Below are 23,782 nucleotides of genomic sequence, written 5' to 3'. Positions count from 1 at the left end.
AGTAAACTAAAAGCACAATGCTCATTGGCTTAGAACAATCTGACATTTGGTTAATGTGTAAAATGTTAATATAGGTGTGTTCAACTTTGGCTGCAGCTTAAAGGAACACTCCACTTTTTTTTAAAACAGGCTAATTTTCCAACTCCCCTAAAGTTAACACTTGAGTTTTACTGTTTTCTAATCCATTCAGTCGATCAGCTGATATTACGCAGCACCTGAAAATAGTCGCCAGCTACTCTGCTATTGCTGCAACTACACAAACTAGCTAGGGACTATTTTCAGGCGTTGGGTAATATCACTGCGCCTGCTGCACCCATGGTAGAAAATCTCGACTTTTCATTTTCCCTCGGTCGTAGTACACAATGTAACTACAGAAAAGTCAGGTTTTAAATAGGAAAAATATAGAAACTCTGTGGTCATTTTTGAGCGAGATGCTAACGGTCTAATGATTTATGCTAAGCTAAGCTAAAAGTGCTATAACCAGACCCAGAGATCGGCTGAATAGATTCAAAAATGGTAAAACTCAACTGTTTAACTCTAGGTGAGTTGGAAAATGAGCCTATTTTTTATTTTTGAAGTGGAGTGTTCCTTTAATTCAACAGATCAACAAGATTTGCCAGAAGGTGCTGCTCATGACATCCCTATCCCTAAGCGATCTCTAAACCTAGCTAGATCAAACTCAACCCATTAGGTCCACATAGGTGGAGCTGGATTAGGTCAAACTCCACCCATTTCACCACTTGAGATTTAGAGGGCAGTGTTGAAAATGTAAAGTTGAGCACTATGTACTTCCTATAGTGATGCTTGTGTGGTGTTTGCTACTATATTAGGTGAAGTGGATCAGATGCAAAATTTGTCATAAATATAGATGTTGAACACTTTTCCTTCAGTACTTGATGCATTGCTTAATACATTGCCTGTATGTACAAGAATAAAGTTAAGAAAAAGCCAATTCTATTTAAATGCCAAAGAAGTGGTTGACAACTTCTCCATTGTCTCAATATGGCCAGTAGTTCTAACCAGTATGCACTCCTTCAGGTTAGATGCTGATCAGTTTTTTAAAGCGCTGCATAAGTCGAACACACCTAACCATTTATCTCTATATGTCAAAATCTGTTTAATTATGTGTGAGGAGGGCCGCATAATGAAATTAACTATCACACATACCGATGTAAATCATTGGATTTAAAGGGACAGTTCACCCAAAAATTAACATTCTTTCATTAATTACTCACCCTCATGTTGTTCCAAACCCTTAAGACCATCTTCGGAAGAGAAATTAAGATATTTTTGATGAAATCCGCGAGCTTTCTGACCCTCCATAGATGGTAAAGGTACTACCATGGTCAGTGCACAGAAACATGGTAAGGACATCGTTAAAATAGTCCATGTGTCATCACTGGTTGAATCATAATTTTATGAAGCTACAAGAATACTTTTTGTGGACAAAGAAAGCATGGGTCGTGACAAAATTGCACCAAGGTGACGTAGAGGAGAAGAATTGTTGAGTAATTTTATTTTTGTATTCTTTGCACAAAAAAAAGTATTCTCATAACTTTGTAAAGTAACAATTGAACCACTGATGTCACATGGATTATTTAACGATGTCCTTACTACACTTCTGGGCATTGACCGTGGTAGTACCCTTGCCATCTATGGAGGATCAGAAAGCTAAAAATATCTTAATTTGTGTTCCAAAGTTGAACGAAGGTCTTACAGATTTGGACCAACATGAGGTGAGTAATTAATTATAGAATTGTATTTTTTTGGGTGAACGATCCCTTTAAAGGAAAGCATAATCTGGCACATTTATGAGCTTTTAATTTTCATAGTTATGACAGCAAAATGTCCTCCCAAACTGGTTTTAAATATATGTTTTACTGTAAGGTTATAAATGTGGCTTCCTTGGATCTTGCCTGCAGTTCATTCTGAAGTTGCACAATGGAGAGACGGCTTAATGTTGCTAAGAACCTGGCTCTTCTATTAGAGTTTAGTGATGAAGAAAGTGATGTGACCCCACAAATGACAAGTGATGGAGTTATGAAAGAGGAAAGAGACACAATCCTACGTAAGACAAGTGATAAAGGGATGGAAGAGGAAAAAGACAGGACTCTTCATACAGCTAGAGATGAAGGGATGAAAGTGGAAAGAAATGTTACCCTACATATGACATGTGATGAAGAGATGGTAGAGGAAGCAGACGGGAGTCTCTATACGATAAGTTATGGAGAAATGAAAGTAGAAAGGGATGAGTTCCTAAATGCAACAAGTCATGGAAGTATGAAAGAAGAAGGAGACACAGCCCTACATACGACAAGTGATGGAGGGATGAAAGTGGAAAGAGACATTACTCAACATATGACACCTGATGCAAGGATTGAAGAGGAAAGAGACGCAACCCTATGTACAACAAGTGATGAAAGGATGGAAGAGGAAAGAAATGCAACCCAACATATGTTAAGTGATGGAAGAATGAAAGAGGAAAGAGTCTCGACCCTAGATACAACAAGTGAGGGAAGAATACAAGAGGAAAAAGACTCGACCCTAGATACAACAAGTGATGGAAGAATGCGAGAGGAAAGAAACTCGACCCTAGATACAACAAGTGATGGAAGAATGGAAGAGGAAAGAGATGTAGCCCAACATATGACAAGTGATGTAGGAATGCAAGAGGAAAGAGACTCAACCCTAGATACAACAAGTGATGGAAGAATGGAAGAGGAAAGAGACTTGGCCCAACATATGACAAGTGATGGAGGGATGGAAAAGAAAAAATATGTGACCATACGTACGACAAGTACTGAATGGATGGAAGAGGAAAGGGATCTCGATGGAGAAGCAGAACTGGAGATGGAGCTCTCTGATGAAGTTTCTGAAACAGAGGACAATACAGAGTTCGATCCAGACTACCACTCTACTGATGAAGAAGAGTCAGAGGAAGAGTCAGAGGTCACTGCTGACACAGAGACAGCTTATCAGTCCAAAAACGGAAACATATTGTGGACTTCAAAAACTCCTCCTCAGAGACAAAGAGGGAGATTTCCAGCTCATCGTATCATCAGAATGACCCCTGGACCAACCAGGTTGGCATGTGCCAATGCTAAAGATATAAGATCAACATTTGAATTGTTTTTCCCAGATGATATTAAACAGATTTTGATTGAAATGACCAATTTAGAGGGGAAACGTGTGTCTGGTGCTGCCTGGAAGAAGCTGGACTGGACAGACTTACAGGCCTTTCTTGGTGTGTCGATTCTGGCAGGTGTGTATCGATCCCACCATGAGGCCATAGATGGCTTATGGCACGCTGAGTCTGGAAGGCCAATTTTTCGTGCTACCATGTCACTGAAAAGTTTTAAGAGTTTGTCAAGGATTTTCTGCTTTTACAAAAAGGACAAAAAGCATAGCCAACAGAAAACAGACAAGCTGGCACCAGTAAGGACCATCTGGGATAAATGGGTCCAACGCCTGCCACTCTTTTACAATCCAGTCCCAAACGTCACTGTGGGCGAGTGCCTGGTCCGTTTCAGAGGTCTCTGTCCCTTCAAACAATACATGCCGAGTAAACCGGGCAAGTATGGAATTAAAATTTGGGCAGCATGCGATTCCAGATCGAGCTACGCGTGGAACCTGCAGATCTACACTGGCAAAGCTGCCGACGGCAAGTCAGAAAAGAACCAGGGAATGCGAGTGGTCCTGGACATGACAGATGGTCTAGAGGGACACACAATCACATGTGACAACTTCTTCACATCGTACGCCCTCGGCCAGGAGCTGCTCCAAAGGAAAATGACCATGATTGGAAGCATCAGATCAAACAACCCTGAGCTCCCACCTGCGCTCCTGTCAATGAAGAACAGGACACGATTATCATCCATGTTCGCCTTCACTGATACGCACACTCTTGTGTCCTACTGTCCCAGAAAAAATAAAAATGTGCTTTTCATGAGCACTTTCCACAGAGATGTCAAAGTAAGCAACAAAGATCACAAGAAGCCAAACATAATCCTAGACTACAACCACAACAAAGGCGGAGTTGACAACCTTGACAAGGTATTTTGCTACTTTGCATTATTTATTCTTTTTTATTCAAGGCCATATGCCAGATTTAAGGTGAAATTAAATGTCAGCTGATAAGCTAAAGCTTTGGTGTTGTGTGTATGTCATTTTGTTTCTAGCTTGTTGCTACTTACACCTGCCAAAGGAAGACAGCTCGTTGGCCCATGGTGATTTTCTTCAATATGTTGGATGTCTCTGCCTACAATGCATTTGTGCTATGGAAGGAAATAAATAATTCATGGAACGAAGGGAAGAAATATAGTAGGAGGCTCTTTCTGGAAGAGCTAGGGAAAGCTCTGGTGGCTCCTCTCATGAAAAGACGGGAAAATATTCCCCGCACTCCATCTTCTAAGAATATGGTGATGGAAGCACAAGCAAGCTCTTTGCAGGTCAAAGACAGTTATCTCGCACCAGTGACCCCAGGGAAGAGGAAAAGGTGTCAGATCTGTGACCGAAAGAAGGACACAAAAACAAGTTTGACATGCAGTGGGTGTAACAAATACATTTGCGGGTCACACGCTGTTATGACAGCTCATTGCCAAGAATGCAGCAAGAAGGTTTAAACATGATTTAACCACTGGTTATGTACTGTTTGTTACTTGGTTTTCTGACATTCTTTTTTTATTTCTTTACTAACTTGTTTACCATTGCAAAATATGTCATGTTTATTGCCCTTGTTTTGTTGACTTTTTTTTTATTAGGTTGAGGCGTTAGAATTACTGAATATTCATGTTTTAAATAAATGATAGGCTACAAAATTATGTATACTTAGTGTTTTCATTATAACACTCTTTGTAAGCAAAATATGGCATCACTGCAAAAATGAACACTTCAAAGGTGGATTTAAAAATGGCAATCTTTCATTTTTCTAGGTAAGTATATCCTAAGTATATTTCCAAAATTATAACAAAATTATAGAGCAATGGGTTACTGAAATCAAGCATGTGGGTCAGTAAAGCCACCTACTGGTTATAATTGTCATTTCATGTCATTGTCATGACAGCAGATGTTAAAAAAATCATATGATATTTACCTGATTTTTCATAATGAAGTGTTAAGTTCTTACTGCAGTAGAAGTAATATAAAATGTGTTTGTTTTATATTAAACTTTATGGTGTAACTAAGAGAGATATTATGTCTGTTTATATTTTTTATAGTAAGTTTAGTCCTATTAAATGAAGTTAGTGTTAAGCCTTGTTCAGCCTAGCCTCAGATGTCATGCCACGGACCGTTGGCTAAACGGACTTTTACATTAAATGTTCCCTCCTGGTGAAATGTCCTGCCCTATTCAATCCGAGCAGAGCATTTCTTCAAGAATCGGCTAAAAACACATTTCTTGCATCTTTACTTGACCCTCTAACTCTAGCACTCTCTATTCTAATTCTGTTCTTAAAAAAAAAAAAAAGCTTGCCCCTTTAAGACTTTCACCCTGTTTATATACCAACTGCTTGTTTCCTAAAAAAAAAAAAAAAAACTAACACCATCTTCTCTATTCTTTTTTCTTTTATTTGTTTTCTTTTATTTATTATTCATTTAACAAAAAGTGCTTCTAACACTCGCTTGCTCCATTCTCTTTGTATTCTATCTGTTTTCTTTGTTTATTATAGAATTAAAAAAAACTTGCTATGTGTATTGCGTTTGGCTAACTGAGACGAATCATAGCACTTGGATATTACTCTTTTGTTGATTTTGATTGCTTCCATTATCCTCATTTGTAAGCCGTTTTGGATAAAAGTATCTGCTAAATGACTAAATGCAAATGTAAAATAAGATGCAAAACTCACAGAATGATCGCATACAACCTTGTGCCATTGTGCAGTTATTTTGCAATAAATAGAAAAATGCTTGAAAACTTTTATAAGTAACGCATTACAATATTGCGTTATTCCCTAGAAAAGTAACTACGTTACTTAGTTTATAATAAAACTTATGCGTTACATTACTTTTTAAATCTGGACAGGGCTTGCTTGCTTGTTTTTAAAAGTCCTTAAAAATGTAAAAGTCCTTTTATAACAAAAGTGAAATGAATGCGCTTCAGGCTGAAGGAAATGTAAATTCATGTCTGTACTGTAGAGGGGGCAGCAAATACATTGATTATATAATAGGTTAAAATACATAAATGGTATGTGTCTTAACATATTTAATTATTGCAGGTTTTTGTATAATATTCAGAGTTTGCATTTGACTTGCTTTATTTATTTTGAGGAGTACTGAATCTGTTTTGTGCAGGTGAGAGGAGTAAATGTATGTTGACATTTAGTCTAGAACTACAGTAACATGTTCACACAGCTCACACAACGCCTCTGCACTTAGTCCCAAATTCTCTCAACATGGCAACACAAACTGTAAGACAGTACATGGAAAACAAAGTAACTGGAGTTACTTATTTGAAAAAGTAACTCAGATATTTTCTAAATTGAATAGTAATGCTTTACTTTAATAGTTAACCTACTTAAAAAAGTAATCTGTTCACCTAACCTGCATTACTTGCAATGCATTACCCAAAACTCGTGAATAGAATTGTATCGGTTGTAGCTGTTTTTGGATAGTATAAGAATGTTTAATTTTTAACCTGAAGAATCTGGCAACATTTAACATTTTTGGGTTAACTGTCCCTTTATTTTTTTTTTAACTGTTACTTTTATTTTGTATATATTTTCAGTGTTATTTTATAGCTCCAGTGAAGGTCAGTCCAGATGGCTTTCATGTCCAGACTGTCCCGGTCACGGAGTAATTCCAGATCTCCCAGCAGAAAGGATTCAGAGAAAGGCTTTCCTGTATTAACTGTTGCTGAACTTGAGCGTCTGCTGTACACTGGGAAAACCGCCTGTAATCATGCAGATGAAGTGTGGCCGAGGCTTTACATAGGTGACCAGTGAGTACTGATAGCCCATTAATATATGTATACATTAATATGTGTATCTTTTTAGATAGGTAAACTAGAAATTGCCAGTATATTTTGTACTGTGTACAAATTTCTTAATTAAATTTGCAGAGAAATTGCCTCCAACCGCAAAGAACTCGTCAAACTCGGGATCACGCACATCCTCAACTGTGCTCAGAGCAAATGGAGAGGCGGTGCAGAGTATTATGCTGGCATGAAAATCACATATCACGGCATTGAAGCTCACGACTCGCCCTCTTTTGACATGAGTGTCAACTTCTACCCAGCAGCCGAGTTCATTCACAGAGCCCTTAGTACCGGAGGTCAGTTCATAAGGGGCCTTTTTCTTTCAACCTGAAGTTTCTCGTGCCTTATTAAAATCAAAAGCAAAAAAGGGTTTCACGTGTTATGTGATGCTATGTAGTGCATTATTTCCCACTCACTTTTTCCATCACCATTGGTTCAGGAAGTATTTTTTCCATTCCTTTTTCCCATAAAAATTCCTATGGGGTTTGTTAAAGTGAATCATAATGATAAAACTTTATTATTTAAAAAGGTACAAGACTGTATTTAACAGCTTTGGTGATGGAAAGGACTACAATCCCATGAAGCACTGTAAATGACAATCAAATAAAAAAAAAAACAATTGTGAAATATAAATATACATATATATATATAGAAAGTTTTACATAAGTGTGCATATGAATGTGGTCCGAAAATCCACAAAAACCACAGATAAAAAGACTTCCATTTCTCTATTCTTTTCTTATTTATGGTTTCAATCATAAATTAAATTAGCAGTGTAATAATTTGAGTAAAAGTTGGAAGATTTACATGAATTTAAGGATGATTTATTATTTGCCATGTCACTCTTTTTACTTGAATTTCTTAGTCATTCATATTTACATTTTGACACAGTGACTTATTTTGCAGGAACGGTTCTTGTGCATTGTGCCGTTGGGCTGAGCAGATCTGCTACATTGGTTCTCGCCTACCTCATGATTCGCCAGAACATGACTTTAGTAGAGGCCATAAAGACTGTGAAGGACCACCGTGGCGTCACGCCAAACCGCGGTTTCCTACGGCAGCTCAGCGGTCTGGACAGCATACTGCGCACCAGCCGCAATGCAACATAAAGCATGTGTACTGCAGTAAATGAGAGCAGTGTCTTTACATACAGTGAGTTTATTCCAGCTGTCCTCTTGTGGTCAGTAGAAATGCCTTATTACATCAGGACCTCTAGAAATGTGTGTAATGCCTTATTCAGTGTTAAATATCATGTGACCACCCACTGAAATGTTGCTGTTAAATCAACACAGAGAATGACACAAGTGTTTAAAAAAACAATGTTTTTTGTGTTTAAAAAGTTAAATTAGAACCACACAAGGTGTAGACAAGTTTAGAACAGTTTGTCATGTGCGAGACACTGCAATCGTCAAAAATGGGTCCATCTAGTGCATGTTTACAAAAAAAAAACATTTTAAAGCAGTGCATGTTTTTACAACACCCGTGTCATGCGCGAGAAGCTACAAAAGATGCAATACCAGTGGTCAAACATGTTTACACGCACACATTTACAAGAGAAGCAGCACCATGGAATGCAAAAATGCATTTCGTGTGAACAATCAATTAGCAACTGCCACAGACTCACATCAGTCCTTTAAAAAATATAGTGACCACATAGAATTGGCATCGCAAGCACTTAGAAACACCCTAGCAACCACTCACTTTAAGCACTTTTGTAACCACCTAGACTGCAACTGCCAACAGCACCCTAACAACATAGAACAATGTACCACATAATACTACCATATAGTGACCATCCAGAACACTTAACATCACCCAAATATTTTGGTGACCAGGTTGCCACAGGAAGCTCCTCTCTTATGTCATCCAATTTTTCACACAACTTCAAAATTTTCCTATGATGTAGTGTTATAATATTATGAAAGTTTGAAAGTGTGGTCCATTGGTTTTGCATTTCAGTTTAGGTAATGTAGCTGGTCACATTCGTTACAGTCGGTTTTATTACACATTAACGTGTGCTTTGTATAAACACTAAAGATGTCATGTGAAGTGTTCTACATGTTTCAAGTTGTCTCTTTTAACTTGTTTTGTAAGGTATTGTAATATAGAGTAGCTTTACTGTACACAAGAAGTGCAGTCTTGTACTTACAAATCCAGCAAATCCTCAAGTGCAGAACAATGTACCGACTGTAGCTATATGAATTGCATTGTGCTGGTATTATTGTCATTTCTGTACATTTGTATTATTGGGGACAGCTGTTTATTGTATTTGTGTATGTGTTCATCGTGGTTACATCTAACAAATATTAACTGTAACAGCCAGAGCTGAACTACTGCCAGAACCCTTCCACTGTACCTGGATCTAAACTACACGCCAGTTTGTGTCTTTGGGACAAGTGTTGATCGCTCACAGATTAAAGCAGGAGACAAAACGGGGCATTCAACGAAATTTAAAAACATTGTGATTTTAATTATAATGTACATGAAATCTAATAAACATAATTTCATTTTCCAAGTTGCCTTTGTGCTTGTTTCGGAAATGTCTGTTTGTGCATAGCTGTTTAAATTATATTCCCAGCAAAGCCATTTTCATTTTATGTTTTTTAATTTCACAAAATATGACAAAAACTGACATATAGTGATGATTTATTTTATTAAACATAAAGGCATTATTGTAGCCTGCAAAAACTGTTTTGATTTATTTATACAGTGTTTTTCTTCTCAATTTTGAGAATAAAATGCTTTGTGTACAGTAGGTTATTTGCTATATAATTGATAAATAATGCAGGACTGTGGGAATGAACTCAAGTCTCTTAAAAGTAAAAACTGAATTTCGATTCCAGTCTATACAGGGCTGTAAAGAACTAACATGACACACAACTTCTCTTTACAAGATGTTAGTTGATGGACCAGATTGGTCGGAATTACTCATTCTGATGTTTTTATCAGCTGTTTGGACTCTCATTCTGATGGCACCCATTCACTCCAGAAGAAAAAATTCTCCAAATCTATTAAAATGAAGAAACTGACTCATCTACATCTTGTTTGGCCTGAGAGGATGAGTACATTTTTAGCAAGTTTTCATTTTTGGGGTGAATTATTAATTCCTTTAAAACCTTAAACATTATAGCGCCACCCTGTGACTAAGTCATATATGATGTAGTGCATGTTGCGTTAGCAAATGTTTCGACTTTCATAATGACTAAGTATTCGCAATTTAAATGACTGACTGATGAAAAATGAACTCTGCCCTTACTGTCCCCATGACGGTTGAATCTAAGTTCACTTTGTAGTGGAGAATTCTGCACTGTATGTTGCACTCTGGTGTCATTTAACCTTTGTTAAAGTCTTGTTTGTCAAAGAGCAGAGCTGAATGTTCCCACAGAACCACTGAATGTTTAGGGCTCTTTGTGAATGTTGGTGAGGGAGCTTGGATTCAATCATTTGTTACTTGAAAATGTTGTTCAAGGTCTACCGAAATTTTTACAATCAGTTAATTAATTTCTACATTAACATTTCTACATAACATTTTGCATAGGCCTATAAATGTTCAACATATTGTGCACAATATTTCAACAATATCCAGCATAACGAGAATGTGATAAAAAAAATAACTCTTTATAATTCTGTCATAAGGTCATGCAATTAGGAGGAACAATCTCATAGCTTTATATTAAATATTAAATGAATCTTCAGTGAATTCACTCTGGTGTCTAATGTCAGACTTGTTAGCAGGGTGTGAACAAATAACCCACTGAGTCAGCATGAGCAGCGCTCAGGATACAAAGCCACTGACCCAAATTTGCCTTTAACCAGGTCAGACTTCTGTCTAAACATGTCTTTTAAAAATGCCTTTTTCAAATGCTTTTGTTTAATGTTGAAAATCCAGAAAATTTAAGTAAAAACATAGTTTGTCTATTCTGGTCTTTAAATATTTGTTCCTAATTAAATGGAAAACAAATAAGGAGGCTTTAATTATTAGATTTTTTTTTTTTAGATTAATCATAAAGAGTGAATCACTGAATAATTAATGAATCGTCTGGTATTTAGGCTCCGCCTCCTGAATTACAGGCGGGGTTTATTGTTTTCTCGCGCATGTGGATATTTATGTCTGTGGTCCGTTACATTGTTTGATGTCCGTGATCCGGTCGGGACTTTATTTGATTCATATTTACAGGCTCTCAATACTGTAGATGTAACTAAAAAGTCAGTGATTGATCCGAGTCGCCTGACGCTTGATCCGTGAGAATCAGCAAATCCGAGTATGAAGGATAAACTCTGAAGAAAAGACACTCAGGAGCCTGTTTATAATGGTGAGAGATCGGTTCAAATTAATATTTAATATCACTGTAAATTTATTAATATGTTTTTTTATCTATTAAAAGTACTAACGTGTTTGAAAAATAAATGCGCCTGTTTTAAAATTGTAATGCTTTTTCTTCGATTTTCTAAGCTTAAAAATAGCTCAATATTACCCTAAGCTTGTTCAGGCTCTGATTGTTGTGAAATTGGGTATATGACATATCAATCAAGTTTTGCCTATTTTCAGGGCTTCTTTCTTCATCTTCAGGAAATGATTCATATTTAAAACACTATGCCTCCAGTGACCTCTCAGGAACTCCCTCTCAACATCTATGTGGTCATCTTTGGGACTGGGATCTTTGTCTTTGTTTTAAGCCTGATATTCTGCTGCTTCTTTATAAGGTAAGTGTGACTGTAGTTCAGAACAGCCAGTCCAGACACGCAGATCCTGGGTGATGTTTCTAAAACTCTTCTTTGTGACTGGACTTCATCGGTATTGTCCTGTGACAATAAATAACGCCTGTGACAGACTGACAGACGCAGAGCAGAAAGGGACTTCCTCTGGCCTCACGCGCTTCCGAACTCGAACAATTCAGGACTAGATTGTATCTCTGTGCTTTTTGTTCACGATGCTATTTTTGACCAGAGGCTTTTGGCTAATGTGATGTCAAACACTGGGAACTACAAACCCTCCCTCGCCAAACTTGTGTTTAGAAACAGAAGAAACAGCACAGCCTTTGTCTATACTGCCAGAGTGATGTCTAAAGAACAAAATAAAATAAAAACAAACATCTGTATAATATTTATAAAGTTTGAAATATTTATTTTTAAAAAGTCAATGCTTGTTATTGAATTATATGACCTGTTTTTCTTTGTAGTAAACTGAGACATCAAGCTCGCAACGTGAGAGCCGGATACAAGATGGTGAGTGTGTGATGTGGGATCACATCATGAAATATTTCATCAGAAAGTGTTTGACACTTACATCACCCTTTAAAACCTCTCAGATGCTGTGGGACTTTTCTCTCGATTAATGTCACCTTTCCTCACGTTTGAAGTCTCACTTTGAATCTGCTGGTGTTTTTATGTGATTTTCGTGGATGTATGAAGTCTGTTCTCCTCAAGTTCAGACAGGTGTCCTATTAGAGGAACCACAGGTGTAGAAGATCACTTTAACTATCAACTAACCTCAAATGCATTACTTTTTAACTTCTTTGCCAACAGAGAGAGTGTGCTTTTTTTAGTCGCAGTGACATTTTTGTGTCAATTACATCAAGTCACTTTTATTCACAGTGCTTAGTAAAATAGAGAATGACTTAAAGCAACATTACAGTATGAGCAGGAAAATACCAGAATCAATTATGCAAAATTCAAATATGAGATTCAGTTTCAGCTTTAATGCAGCTCCTGACAACTGATAAAAGTGTCATTATTCAGCTCCAGTCAGTTCAATACTGGTTTAATTCAGTTCAGTGCTCAGTTCATTTCAGCTAGAAGCAGCTCAGTGTTGACAACAATGTTGTTATTCAGCTTGAGTCAGTTCAGTGTTAATTAATTCATAAACTATGTCTATGAAGGGTCTAAATACTTTTTGCTGCCACTATATTGTAAAAGAAAAAATTATAATGAACTATGTTTTACATTTCAGGTTGTCTTTAAAGATGAAACAACACGGTTACATGCACACGGGGTAAAAGTTTTTGTCTATAAAGTTATTAAAAGGTTAAAATTATTTGACTACTTGGAAAGTTTTGAAACTTTAAAGGTTGTATTTCTCAGTTAACATGTGCAGTCTGTTTGGAGGACTTCAGGACAAAAGATGAGCTTGGAGTGTTACCATGCCAACACGCCTTTCACAAGAGGTAAATTCCTCAGAAGTCTTTTATCATGCTAATTATATTAAAGAAAAGAGGTTCAGTCTTGAAGCGAACTCAACATGGACTATGCCTCGCAACTGTGAAAGCCCATTCACACCAAGAAAGAACTATAAAGATAACTCACGATATTTATAACGATAATGCAATACGATAATTATCAGAATAACGCTCTGTTTATCATGAGCATGTGCTGCCATTATGTTTGGATTCTGATTTGCTCTCAATGTTTTACTGTCCATCAGTTTGGAAAAGTCGTTCTGATTCCAACCATATTGTTTCCCTGTGCAGTTGTCGGTATTTAATACGGAGCCCCGCATTTAATACGGAGCCCGCAACATTTTTTTTATCGGAAATGTCTTGGCCGGGATTTCTCGGGATTTCTAAACTGCCTAAAATGTTGAAGCCCAGACAGCAAGCAGTTTTGGCCCAGATCCGGCCCACATCTGACCCGCATGGATTTCACGAAGGGCCAGATGTGAGCCGGATCTGGGCCAAAACTATGTTGCTGTCTGGGAGGCTTTGGAAAAACAACAGCTCTGACTAAAGGTAGTGATTCAAGTAGTTTGACCAATAGCGTGAGGGCATTGAACGTAATCCACCAATCGTGGAGTGCGAGTAGGCGGGATCTACAGAGAATGCTCTAGTAATGTAAATAAGTGTAGCCTACAGAAAATCAACGAGGACTATAAAAAGGAAACCAAACCTAAAACATGATTTTAGACAATTTAGAAATAATAGCATCATTGCTGTGGCGTAGACTTCAATATACTCATATAATTAGAAAAAAGACCTCTAACACTAGCTTGCTCTATTCTTTTCTATTCTGTTTTCTTTTTATTATATTATTTAAAAGCCCATGCTACATGTACTGTGTTAAGCTAACTGAGACTTGTAATAGCACTTATATATCATTGCTCTTTTGTTGTTTTTGATTGCTTCCATTGTCCTCATTTGTAAGTCACTTTGGATCAAAGTGTCTGCTAAATGAATAAATGTAAATTAGAATGATTATTAAAACTTTGTTAGATAGTTATAATTCTTAGTTGGAACGGACTACTTGAAGTGTAACTGTTAAGAATAGTTTGTGATGTTTTGTCTTTCCAGATGTCTGGTGAAGTGGCTGGAAGTGAGATGTTCTTGTCCCATGTGTAACAGCCCCGTCAGTGATGCTCAGGGACAGACGCACAGCACAAACCTGCTGGATGAACTTCTCTAACCTCATTAAAGATACTTACAGTTTAGTTCTCTGAATCAGGCAATATTTCTACCTAATAATCTTGTACAATTCAAACAAAAGGCCTTTATTTAAAAAGCACTGCTGTTGTAAGACAACACTTGTAGTGTTCTGGTATAAAATGTGTGCAGAAAGTTTACATACAGTATTGTGGGTTTCTTTTTTTGTTGTTGTCCTGTGTTAGTATGGAAAATAATTTGCAAGTATTCACTTAATGAATTTAGGGGTTTAAACTTAGTGGGGAAAAATAACACAAATGCTAAATTCAAATCAAATATTAATTAACTTGTATATTTCTGAGCCTATGCAGTTTATGGTATTAATAGGATACGTATTAACACTTTATTGTTGGATTTTCATCAGAAGACATCAGTTTTTACTTAAAGCAAAACCATTATTTATTTTACTTTCTTTTTTGTAGTTTTCTTCTGAATGTTTATATATAGTTTTATTATATTTATTAAATATAGTTTTTGATGTTAGATAAAAAAAATAAAAATAAAAGTCTTTGAATAAAAGCATCTTCTAAATACATAATTTTATTTATTTAAATTTATAGTTTCTCGATTTCCTTTTTTAGTTTAATTAGTTTTAATTATTTTAGTAGGTCAAGTAAAACTAAAATGAAAAATAAAAAGCCAGTAAAGTTATTTCAAATAAATGTTTTATGGTTTTATTTTTAGTCAACCCTGTTGAGAACCACTGCGCAAATAAGGTGACAGCGTGCCACCTGCTGGCCAGCAGGGAGAACTGCATCACAACGCTGCCATTTTACAGCCAAATCCAACTTTCATGGTCTCCTTTTGAAGACTTCTATATTACAAGAGCATATCAGCACGATAAATTAATTCTCTCAGATTTCTTTATCAACAATTTAGCCAAACTATCCGTTCGAAAAAATAATACAAAAACCTGTTGAAAGGAATCTTGATCCATCTTTAATACATGTTTAACATATTGTGTCCTGGGGACCATCAGAATACATAAAACAGGACCATGACACATGGAATAAGCATCTCATTTAGGAATGGCAATCAAAAAAAAAACCAACAACTATATAGGAACGAATGTGCATGGTTGGAATGGGAAAGGTGAGTAAGAAACAATTAAAGTTGGCCACAATCAGCAATCACGACCTTGGCAGAGCATTTCCCGCTGCTGCTTCCTTTAGCCTCCATGGCATCCACTACCTCCAATCCTTCGACCACTTTCCCGAACACAACATGTTTGCCATTGAGCCTGTTCATGGAGAAAAAACAAGTGCTCCAAACATTTTCATATTCATATTCGTATAGCGTGCACAAACATTAGTCTCAAAGAAGCAGTTTACCAATCAGTATTAGCGGTGCAGATGAAGAACTGGGAGCCGTTGGTGTTCGGCCCGGCGTTGGCCATGGACAGGGTTCCCTTCCCTCCATGCTTCAGGGTGAAGTTCTCATCTGCAAACTCGTTGCCGTAGATGGACCTTCCACCAGTTCCATCATGTCTGGTGAAGTCGCCACCCTACATCACGAGAGCGCAACATCAGTTTAAGCTCAAATCATTGCATCCGATGACAGAACGCTGTTCAGATCTTACCTGACACATGAATTTGGGGATGATACGATGAAAGCCACAGCCCTGGTAGCCAAAACCCTTCTCACCAGTGCACAAAGCACGGAAGTTCTCGGTTTAGATATAGAGACATTACCGCATGAGAAGACAGTGTCTACATTTATTTATAAGAAACACATTTAATATGGAAATACGTACCAGCAGTCTTGGGTACAACATCAGCTCTCAGCTGTTTCAAAAGGAGGGAAAAGACAAGAAATTGAAACATGTCAATGTGTGAATGTCAATGGATTTCTATTGCAAGACATTTTAAGTTAATAAACTGTAAAGTAATTGGCCATTTTAAGAATATCAGATTATATATACACATACATAAACACACACAAACTGAACACTGAATGTCCAATTTTGCCTTCACTTTTAATGCAAAACTTTAAACAATAGAAAAACAGACAATGGCAAATATAGCAATAAATAAAAAGTCGTGACATACACTATTTAAAGCTTACTTTATTTAAACAAAATCTCAAAGCCCTACAAATTCAGAAAAGAAAAAAAAAAAGAAATCAACCAAAAGCTCTGGTAAAAAGGTTGGTTTTAAGGCCACATTTAAAATCATCCAGTCTCCAAGTACTGAGATAAACATTCACATACAAACATACATTATACACATGCATCTTGGTAAGGCTTTGGAGTAATTTGCTTTGTTTCTTTTTAAAGTATGAAGGTAGTGATCTTTTACTGTTTTAAAGAGTAAAAACAGGTTTTAGACTATAACTTTTAAAAATCGAAATCAATCTCGGGACAAATCTAGACTTTTATGACGTTAAAAGAAGCTGAGCGGGTTCATGACTTCCGCGTTTCTCTTCAAACGTCGATGCATTGATACGATCGCACGAGTTACAACAAGTTCCGATCGACCGCTAAACTCAGTTATTCACCCCTCCCTTTTTAAAATGGCTCCTTGGGTTATAAAAAAATGATGGTGAAAAATGGCGTCCGTGTTAAAAAAAAACAACAAAAAAAAACAAATCGTCTGAAATCAGTGAAAAATGCGCTCAGGTGTCAAGTGTCCTGCAGCTCGCTCGACTCACATTCTTTCAGTCACAAGACTCATCACAACCGACAACACTGCAGCGCCTGAGCGACGGAGAAACGTTACAATGTTGCAGCCCGGCGCGGGAAACTACATTGTTTCCTCATCCGTTTTAATGTAGTGGTGATATACATACATATTATACACACACGATAAGCTTCGAATAAAGTTTTTAATGAAATGTACCATTCAATTTAATAAAACCATGTCAGACTGAAACTGACATCCTTCACATTTCAGCCACTTTTCGTGACCTACCTCCATTACAATCCTCCCAGCATTCCTTCCATCGATGGAGATGTCAAAATATACTCTGGGATTGGACATGATTACTAAAAAATCACTCTGTATTGGCAGCTGGTCTCCGAATGAATCCTACAAAATGCCGCAGCTTATCGGGAAGTGGGATTCTTCTTCTTCTTCTGTATTTTTTATTGGCAGTTTGCAATCAATGGGCATTACCGCCATCTACAGGGCTGAGGTGTGATCGCATAGGGATGTCAAAAAAAAAAAAAAAAAAAAGGAAAGCTTCAGCTGGCGCTGCGTGTTCAGCTCCTCCAGCTTCCACTCTTATATCTCCTCAACCTTGAAATAATAATATAAATTAAATAGATAAATAACTAAATTATTCTTGCTAGTTGGCTTTCTTTAAGATAATTAATAACCGCCCTAACTGTGGACTGTGTGCTGTTTACACTCAATAAATTTCCCATGGTTAGCTCTCTGTCTAGTGCTCTCTTCATATTCTCACTTTCTCTGGTGTATTGTGTACAATCTATAAGTATATGTTTTACATTTTCTACTACTCCACAATTTATGCATAGTCCAGTCTGATGTTTCCCTATTATGTGCAATCCACTGTTTAAACTTGTATGTCCCATCCTCATTCTGGAAAACCATGTTGCCTCCTGTCTTTCCATTTTCCTAGCTGTAACCTCTTTGTGTATATTATAGAAATGTCTGCCTTTTCCCTCCTTATCCCATCTCTCCTGCCACTTTCTGTTAATTTTATTCTTAATAATACTTTTAATTTCTGACCTACTTAATTTAATATCGAGTTCAACCAGTTCTGATGTAACTGCTTCCTTTGCCAGCATGTCTGCCTTCTCGTTACCCTTCACTCCCCTGTGTGCAGGAACCCATATAAATCCTACGCTTATGCTTTGTTGACTTATTATAAAATTTATTTGATTAATTTCATCTAGTAAATCCTGTCTACATATAGATTTTCCACTCTGAATGCATTCTAGTGAGGACATTGAGTCTGAACATATAATCACCTTATTTGGTTTTACTTCTTCCACCCATTGTAAAGCCAGAATTATTGCTACCATTTCTGCTGTAAAAATGGCCAGATGATCTGTTGTCCTTTTTTTAATATTTACATTATACTTTAAAATGTGTACTGCTACCCCTGTTTTCCCAGTCTGATCTTTTGATGCGTCTGTAAAAATCTGAACTGTGTCTTCATAATTTATGTCAATATATTGCTGAACATTTTGATATATCCCTGATTTAATTATATTCTTAGCTTCCAAATCTACCCTGGGATAACAAAACATCCATGGTGGGATTGTTGGTGTGCTAACAGTTTTGCAACAAGCAATGTTGTCAATTTCCATATCTTTGGCCTGCTTATTCCCATGCCACCCAAAACTGCATAGTGGACGCCCATACTCCCAGCATTCTAATAACACCTTCTTTGTAGGGTGTGTTTCTTCATGGCCTTGCAGATTTATCCAATAAGACATGGATAGTTGTAATCGCCTTAGATCTAACGGCATTTCCCCTACTTCTATTTGTAATGATGGAATAGGTGTTGTCCTAAACGCACCACTACATATTCGAAGTGCCTTGGCCTGTACTCTGTCTAGTTCTTGCATTAAGGTTTTATTTGTTGAGCTATAAACTATGCTTCCATAATCAAATACAGAACGAATCAATGCAGTATAAATCCTTTTAAGGGATATGCCTGATGCTCCCCACCTAAACCCTGCTAAACACTTCAGTATATTTATGCCTTTTTTGCACTTATCTATCATTTTCTGAATGTGCGTTTTAAAATTTAGCTTAACATCAAACCATACCCCCAAATATCTTATACTATCAACTTGTTTAAGATGTTGCCCATACAGTTTAAGTTCTATAGTAGGATTCGTTCTTTTTTTGGAAAAACATATAAATTGTGTCTTTTCTACAGACAGATGAAAACCCCACTCACATGACCACTTTTCAACCTTAACAATTGCTGACTGCATCTTAACCTTCAGGTTATCAATATTCCTTCCTCTCACCCATAATGCCCCATCATCAGCATATAGTGCTCTACCCATTCTCTGATCTATTCTGTTAAAAATGTCATTAATCATTATATTAAAAAGCATTGGGCTACATACGCTTCCTTGTGGAGTACCGTTCTCTATTGGATATATATTTGAAAATTCCATCCCTACTCTCACCTCTATGGTTCTGTTATTTAAAAAATCTTGAATCCAGTTAAACATCCTGCCACCTATGCCCATCTTATTTAACTTAATTAAAAGCCCCTCCTTCCACAACATGTCATATGCTTTTTCAATGTCAAATAAAATAACTAAAAAAGCTTCTTTACTTACTTGTGCTTTCCTAATTTCATTTTCTAGACAAATAATTGGGTCCATTGTTGTACGCCCACTACGAAAACCACTTTGGTGAGGGGATAGCATTCCTCTTTTTTCAATTACATATCCTAGTCTTATAGTAATCATTTTTTCCATAATTTTGCATAAGTTGGATGTAAGAGCTATTGTTCTATAGCTTTTAACCTCTGTTTTATCCTTGCCAGGCTTTCCTATAGGGACTACCACAGAGTGTTTCCACATTCCAGGCAACTTCCCTTGCTACCATATCTTGTTATACAATGTTAAAACAACACTCTTAGCCACATCTGATAGCTGCTCTATCATTTTGTAACACACCTCATCTTTCCCTGGTGAAGTACTCTTAACTCCTATTAAAGCTCTTTTCAACTCAAATAATGAGAAATTTGTGTCAATTACATCAAAAAAAGTCATTTGTGACTTTCCTCCCCAATATGCCTTTATTTTCCTCAATCACCTTTGCTCTCCACTCTAATTCTTCACTGGATAAGTTTTTTGTGCTATGTACCTTAACAAATGCCCTAGCCAGTACCTCTGCCTTTTCTGCATTAGTTACTGCTTCAATGTCATTTTCTTTTATTACTGGTAATGCTAAATCCCTTCTAATGCCTCCCATTTTCCTTATCATTCCCCAAACCTCACTAACCTTGATTCTTACCTTCTTTACCTTCTTGATTCTTACCTTCTGATCCTTCTTTACACTTTTCCGACCACCATGGAACCATTTTCTTTTTCCTCTTCCCAATAGATTTGCCTATAGTCTCCTCTGCTGATTCATACATTATGCCAGTAATCATTAAGTTTAATTCTTCAACATCATTTCCTGAATATGACATAATCTCCAACTTTCCACTTGCTACCTTACTATAATGTTCCCAGTTGACCTCTTTCATTTTCCATCTTGGGAACCAGTTATCTTCTAAATATACACTTTGGTCAACCATCTTTGTCAAAATAGGGTAATGATCACTTCCCAAACTATTCTCATTAAAAACCTCCCATTGACTTCTCCCTGCTATATGTTCTGACACTATAGTCAGATCTATAGCTGACTCTGTTCCTCTGCCTACATCAAATCTTGTTCCTCTTCCATCATTCAAACATACTAGATTGTGCTCATCCATATATTCCTCAATAACCCTCCCATTTTCATCTGTTCTTATACTGCCCCAGAGTGAGCTGTGTGCATTAAAATCTCCACATATTATTACTTTACCACTTCCCCTTTCCCATATACTTTCTAGCATGTCTTTTGTTAACTTTTGACAGGGGTTATAAAAATTAGCTATTTTAATTTTAGTTCTATTAACCCATATTTCAACAATAACCACTTCAATCTGTACATCATTGTTTATAGCCCTAAAATTAATACCTTGTTGGATGAATGTAGCCACTCCACCCCCTGTAACAGTACTTCTATCCTTACGTACAGCCGAGTACCCATAAATTATAAAATCAAGAGAGGGTTTTAGCCAAGTTTCCTGAACACAAATGACGTTAGGTTTAACAGTTAGCTCTTCAATAAAAGACTTTAATTCTTGTCCATTAGAGATTAAACTCCTGGCGTTCCATTGCAAAATGGATACACCCATCAGGATCCACCACCACTTGATGACTGACTCTCTAATACCTCTGTTCTAAGCATTTCATTAATTGACTCAGTTGTTAGTCCCTCTTCACCTAGATACTTCTCTGCTGCTTTTAAGATGATCTTAATTCTCGCTGTTCTACTGTCTGTTTGTGCTGTGCAGTTAATGACTTCCACCATAAATGCAATAAATGTCTTTTCTACAATCAGAGTATTTTCATTTACTTTACAACATTTATGAACAATGTTTTGGGCTGGATTTTGGATCACAGGTACTAGACCTTCCCTTGTGCCTAAATTATTCCTTGTTTTACTGTCAACTTTTTTGATGGCTTCAGCATATGTAATTTTTTCTTTCACTCTCACATTTTGGACTTGAACTGCTCTTTTGTGTGCTTCACACCCCTTATACGCAGCACTATGTTCTCCCCCACAATTACAGCATTTAATTTTGATCCCTTCAGCACATTTACCATATTCATGATCCCCCCCACACTTAGCACAACGGGCCTTAGCCCTACACGCTACAGCAATATGACCAAAACGTTGGCATTTAAAACATCTTGTCAGTGGGGGGATGTATGGTCTCACTACATAACTAACACACCCAATTCTAATCCGTTCAGGTAGTTTATCCTCATCTAAGGCCAACATAACAGACAAGCTTGGTCTTTTAACACCATCTTTAGTGTATGGCAGCCGTTTGACGTTGTTTACACGAACTCCTCTTATATTTACCTTAATCTCCTCTTCAGTCACATCAGTTGGTATTCCAGATATAACACCCATAGCTCCAGGGGCGTAGCCATCATTTCAAAAGTGAGGGGGACAGAATGTCAAGGATTATACCAGTTTTTTTTTTTTTTTTTTAGATCTTTGTAGACAGGTTATTGCTTAATTGGCTTAATATGCTATTCATGTGTAAAGCAATAAAACAGAAAGAAAAAAAGGAATACAGATGTTCTGTAATCTATATTGCACATGGTATTGTATATTTTACTATATTGTTTACATATTTTAAATAGTTTTTTGTGTATGTTGTTTTGTATGTGAATGGCACACAGTAATGGATACTTTCACATTCACACTCTACTTTATTCTAGTCCACATTTCAGGAAGGAAATAAAAAAAAATCACTCAAACCACACATTTGCAGATACTGTATGTATTGAACTCAAATGACAAACATGTCACAGTAAGGAGACCTTAAATTAGTGGAACAATAAGATGCAATAAACAGTTAGTGTTCATTCACATTTATGCTTTTCCTTTTAGGCTTGTTTTTTTTCAAAAGCAGCAGATTATTCATACAGAGTTAACGTGTATATATATCTCAGCATTTTAAGCTACTTGAAACTGCCAAAAGTGTTTCTGCGACGTTGATTTCCATCTATGAATTGCTGAGCAATCATCTCCCTATCTATACTGTCCAGTTTGTCACTGTGGATGTGACACACAGCAACATTGTTAAGACGAGACTGTGTCATTGTGATTCGGAGCCAGGTTTTTAATCTTCGCAGACAGCTGAAGCTTCTTTCAGCCTCTGCTGAAGAAACAGGGCAAACAAGGAGCAACCTCACAAGTGTTTCCACTTGGTCAAAGAGTTGGCGGACTTCTGGCAACATATTCCGAAGAGTGTTTGCAGCCTCAGTAGTTGACTGATAATCGTACTTGGACCTGAACATTGCTAATTGCACCCTTAGTGAAGCGCAGTGCAATTCTGGATATTGTTCCAACAGACCAGCATCAGACTCTCCTGTCAACAGTACCTTTTCAATTGAAATGATCGTGAGCAGCCCCTCTTGCTCAAATCTTTCTTGAAACTGCATATTGACAACATCCAAGACCTTGAAAAACTCTGTCCTGAAGTAGTCTGCTGAGGAACTAGGTACATGTGCTGAACCCTGACCAGACAGGCGTTTCTGAGGCTTTCGAGCGCGGGGCATTTCTATTGGAGACAGATTTAGGGAGTTACACATTTCTGTTGCTTTGTTGTATACTCTTTGGAATGAATCCTCTGTTCTTTTTTCTGCAATTGTGTCCTTCACACAGTTGACAGCAGCTAGCATTCCATCTACTGTCTGAGTGCGGCTCTGAAGAGAAGCATTGAGACACTCCAGCTCTTCTGTCACTTCTAAGGCAAGTAAAAGGCCAAGCAAAACATTGCCTTTTTGAAATCTATCAAACAAACCATTTGCCCTGCAAGCTGACTCTGAATGACCACACGCCATTTCCTCTAGAGCAAGTAACATCGGCTGATACTGGTTTAGAACAGCACGAAATGCACAGGTGCGCACTGTCAACCTTGTAGGACACAAAGGTCTGATGGCTTTGACAGATCCACTCTCTGACTTTGAAATATCCTGGAAAATTGACTTAATTTTCACAGATTGGCCAAACAAAACTCCCACTTCATGAACCCACTGCAAAGAGTCACGGATAACAGAAGATGCTGTACACGCATGCTGTGTAATTAAATTTACACAGTGTGGACCACAGTGGACATATAGTGCAAGTGGCTG

General features: G+C 37.1%; 4 protein-coding genes across 4 annotated transcripts; 3 read left to right on the top strand and 1 right to left on the bottom strand.

Moving 5' to 3' along the window:
* The first annotated feature begins 2,424 nt into the window (after positions 1-2,424).
* LOC132127030 (piggyBac transposable element-derived protein 4-like) lies at positions 2,425-4,820 on the top strand. Its single transcript, XM_059538644.1, has 2 exons — positions 2,425-4,053; positions 4,179-4,820. The coding sequence occupies exons 1-2, from the start codon at positions 2,425-2,427 to the stop codon at positions 4,620-4,622; spliced, it is 2,073 nt and encodes a 690-aa protein (XP_059394627.1). The 3' UTR covers positions 4,623-4,820.
* Positions 4,821-6,251: 1,431 nt separating this feature from the next.
* LOC132127250 (dual specificity protein phosphatase 26-like) lies at positions 6,252-8,246 on the top strand. Its single transcript, XM_059539030.1, has 3 exons — positions 6,252-6,934; positions 7,055-7,266; positions 7,877-8,246. Exons 1-3 carry the CDS (start codon positions 6,756-6,758, stop codon positions 8,077-8,079), a joined length of 594 nt encoding a protein of 197 aa, XP_059395013.1. The 5' UTR covers positions 6,252-6,755; the 3' UTR covers positions 8,080-8,246.
* Positions 8,247-11,059: 2,813 nt separating this feature from the next.
* On the top strand, positions 11,060-14,522 carry LOC132127579 (RING finger protein 122). The gene is made up of 6 exons (XM_059539499.1): positions 11,060-11,283; positions 11,520-11,674; positions 12,151-12,196; positions 12,921-12,962; positions 13,052-13,134; positions 14,254-14,522. The coding sequence occupies exons 2-6, from the start codon at positions 11,565-11,567 to the stop codon at positions 14,363-14,365; spliced, it is 393 nt and encodes a 130-aa protein (XP_059395482.1). The 5' UTR covers positions 11,060-11,283; positions 11,520-11,564; the 3' UTR covers positions 14,366-14,522.
* A 776-nt stretch (positions 14,523-15,298) lies between these two features.
* LOC132127377 (peptidyl-prolyl cis-trans isomerase-like) lies at positions 15,299-17,439 on the bottom strand. The gene is made up of 5 exons (XM_059539218.1): positions 17,292-17,439; positions 16,137-16,166; positions 15,962-16,051; positions 15,714-15,886; positions 15,299-15,622 (listed from the first exon to the last, which is right to left on the bottom strand). Exons 1-5 carry the CDS (start codon positions 17,358-17,360, stop codon positions 15,490-15,492), a joined length of 495 nt encoding a protein of 164 aa, XP_059395201.1. The 5' UTR covers positions 17,361-17,439; the 3' UTR covers positions 15,299-15,489.
* Positions 17,440-23,782: the final 6,343 nt, after the last annotated feature.

This window comes from Carassius carassius, chromosome 45 (assembly GCF_963082965.1).
Source record: "Carassius carassius chromosome 45, fCarCar2.1, whole genome shotgun sequence".
Lineage (NCBI taxonomy): Eukaryota > Metazoa > Chordata > Actinopteri > Cypriniformes > Cyprinidae > Carassius > Carassius carassius.
This window is presented reverse-complemented; position numbering and strand designations above follow the sequence as displayed.

Excerpts from the sequence above, each read along its gene's own strand:
- LOC132127579 (XM_059539499.1), top strand. The coding sequence starts at position 11,565 with ATGCCTCCAGTGACCTCTCAGGAACTCCCTCTCAACATCTATGTGGTC. Across the intron at positions 11,675-12,150 it reads TTCTGCTGCTTCTTTATAAG|TAAACTGAGACATCAAGCTC; the intron begins GTAAGTGTGACT and ends TTTTCTTTGTAG. Across the intron at positions 13,135-14,253 it reads CAACACGCCTTTCACAAGAG|ATGTCTGGTGAAGTGGCTGG; the intron begins GTAAATTCCTCA and ends TTGTCTTTCCAG.
- LOC132127377 (XM_059539218.1), bottom strand. The coding sequence starts at position 17,360 with ATGTCCAATCCCAGAGTATATTTTGACATCTCCATCGATGGAAGGAAT. Across the intron at positions 16,052-16,136 it reads ATGTTGTACCCAAGACTGCT|GAGAACTTCCGTGCTTTGTG; the intron begins GGTACGTATTTC and ends TATATCTAAACC. Across the intron at positions 15,887-15,961 it reads TCCCCAAATTCATGTGTCAG|GGTGGCGACTTCACCAGACA; the intron begins GTAAGATCTGAA and ends CTCGTGATGTAG.
- LOC132127030 (XM_059538644.1), top strand. The coding sequence starts at position 2,425 with ATGGAAGAGGAAAGAAATGCAACCCAACATATGTTAAGTGATGGAAGA. Across the intron at positions 4,054-4,178 it reads GAGTTGACAACCTTGACAAG|CTTGTTGCTACTTACACCTG; the intron begins GTATTTTGCTAC and ends TTTTGTTTCTAG.
- LOC132127250 (XM_059539030.1), top strand. The coding sequence starts at position 6,756 with ATGGCTTTCATGTCCAGACTGTCCCGGTCACGGAGTAATTCCAGATCT. Across the intron at positions 6,935-7,054 it reads AGGCTTTACATAGGTGACCA|AGAAATTGCCTCCAACCGCA; the intron begins GTGAGTACTGAT and ends TTAAATTTGCAG. Across the intron at positions 7,267-7,876 it reads CAGAGCCCTTAGTACCGGAG|GAACGGTTCTTGTGCATTGT; the intron begins GTCAGTTCATAA and ends CTTATTTTGCAG.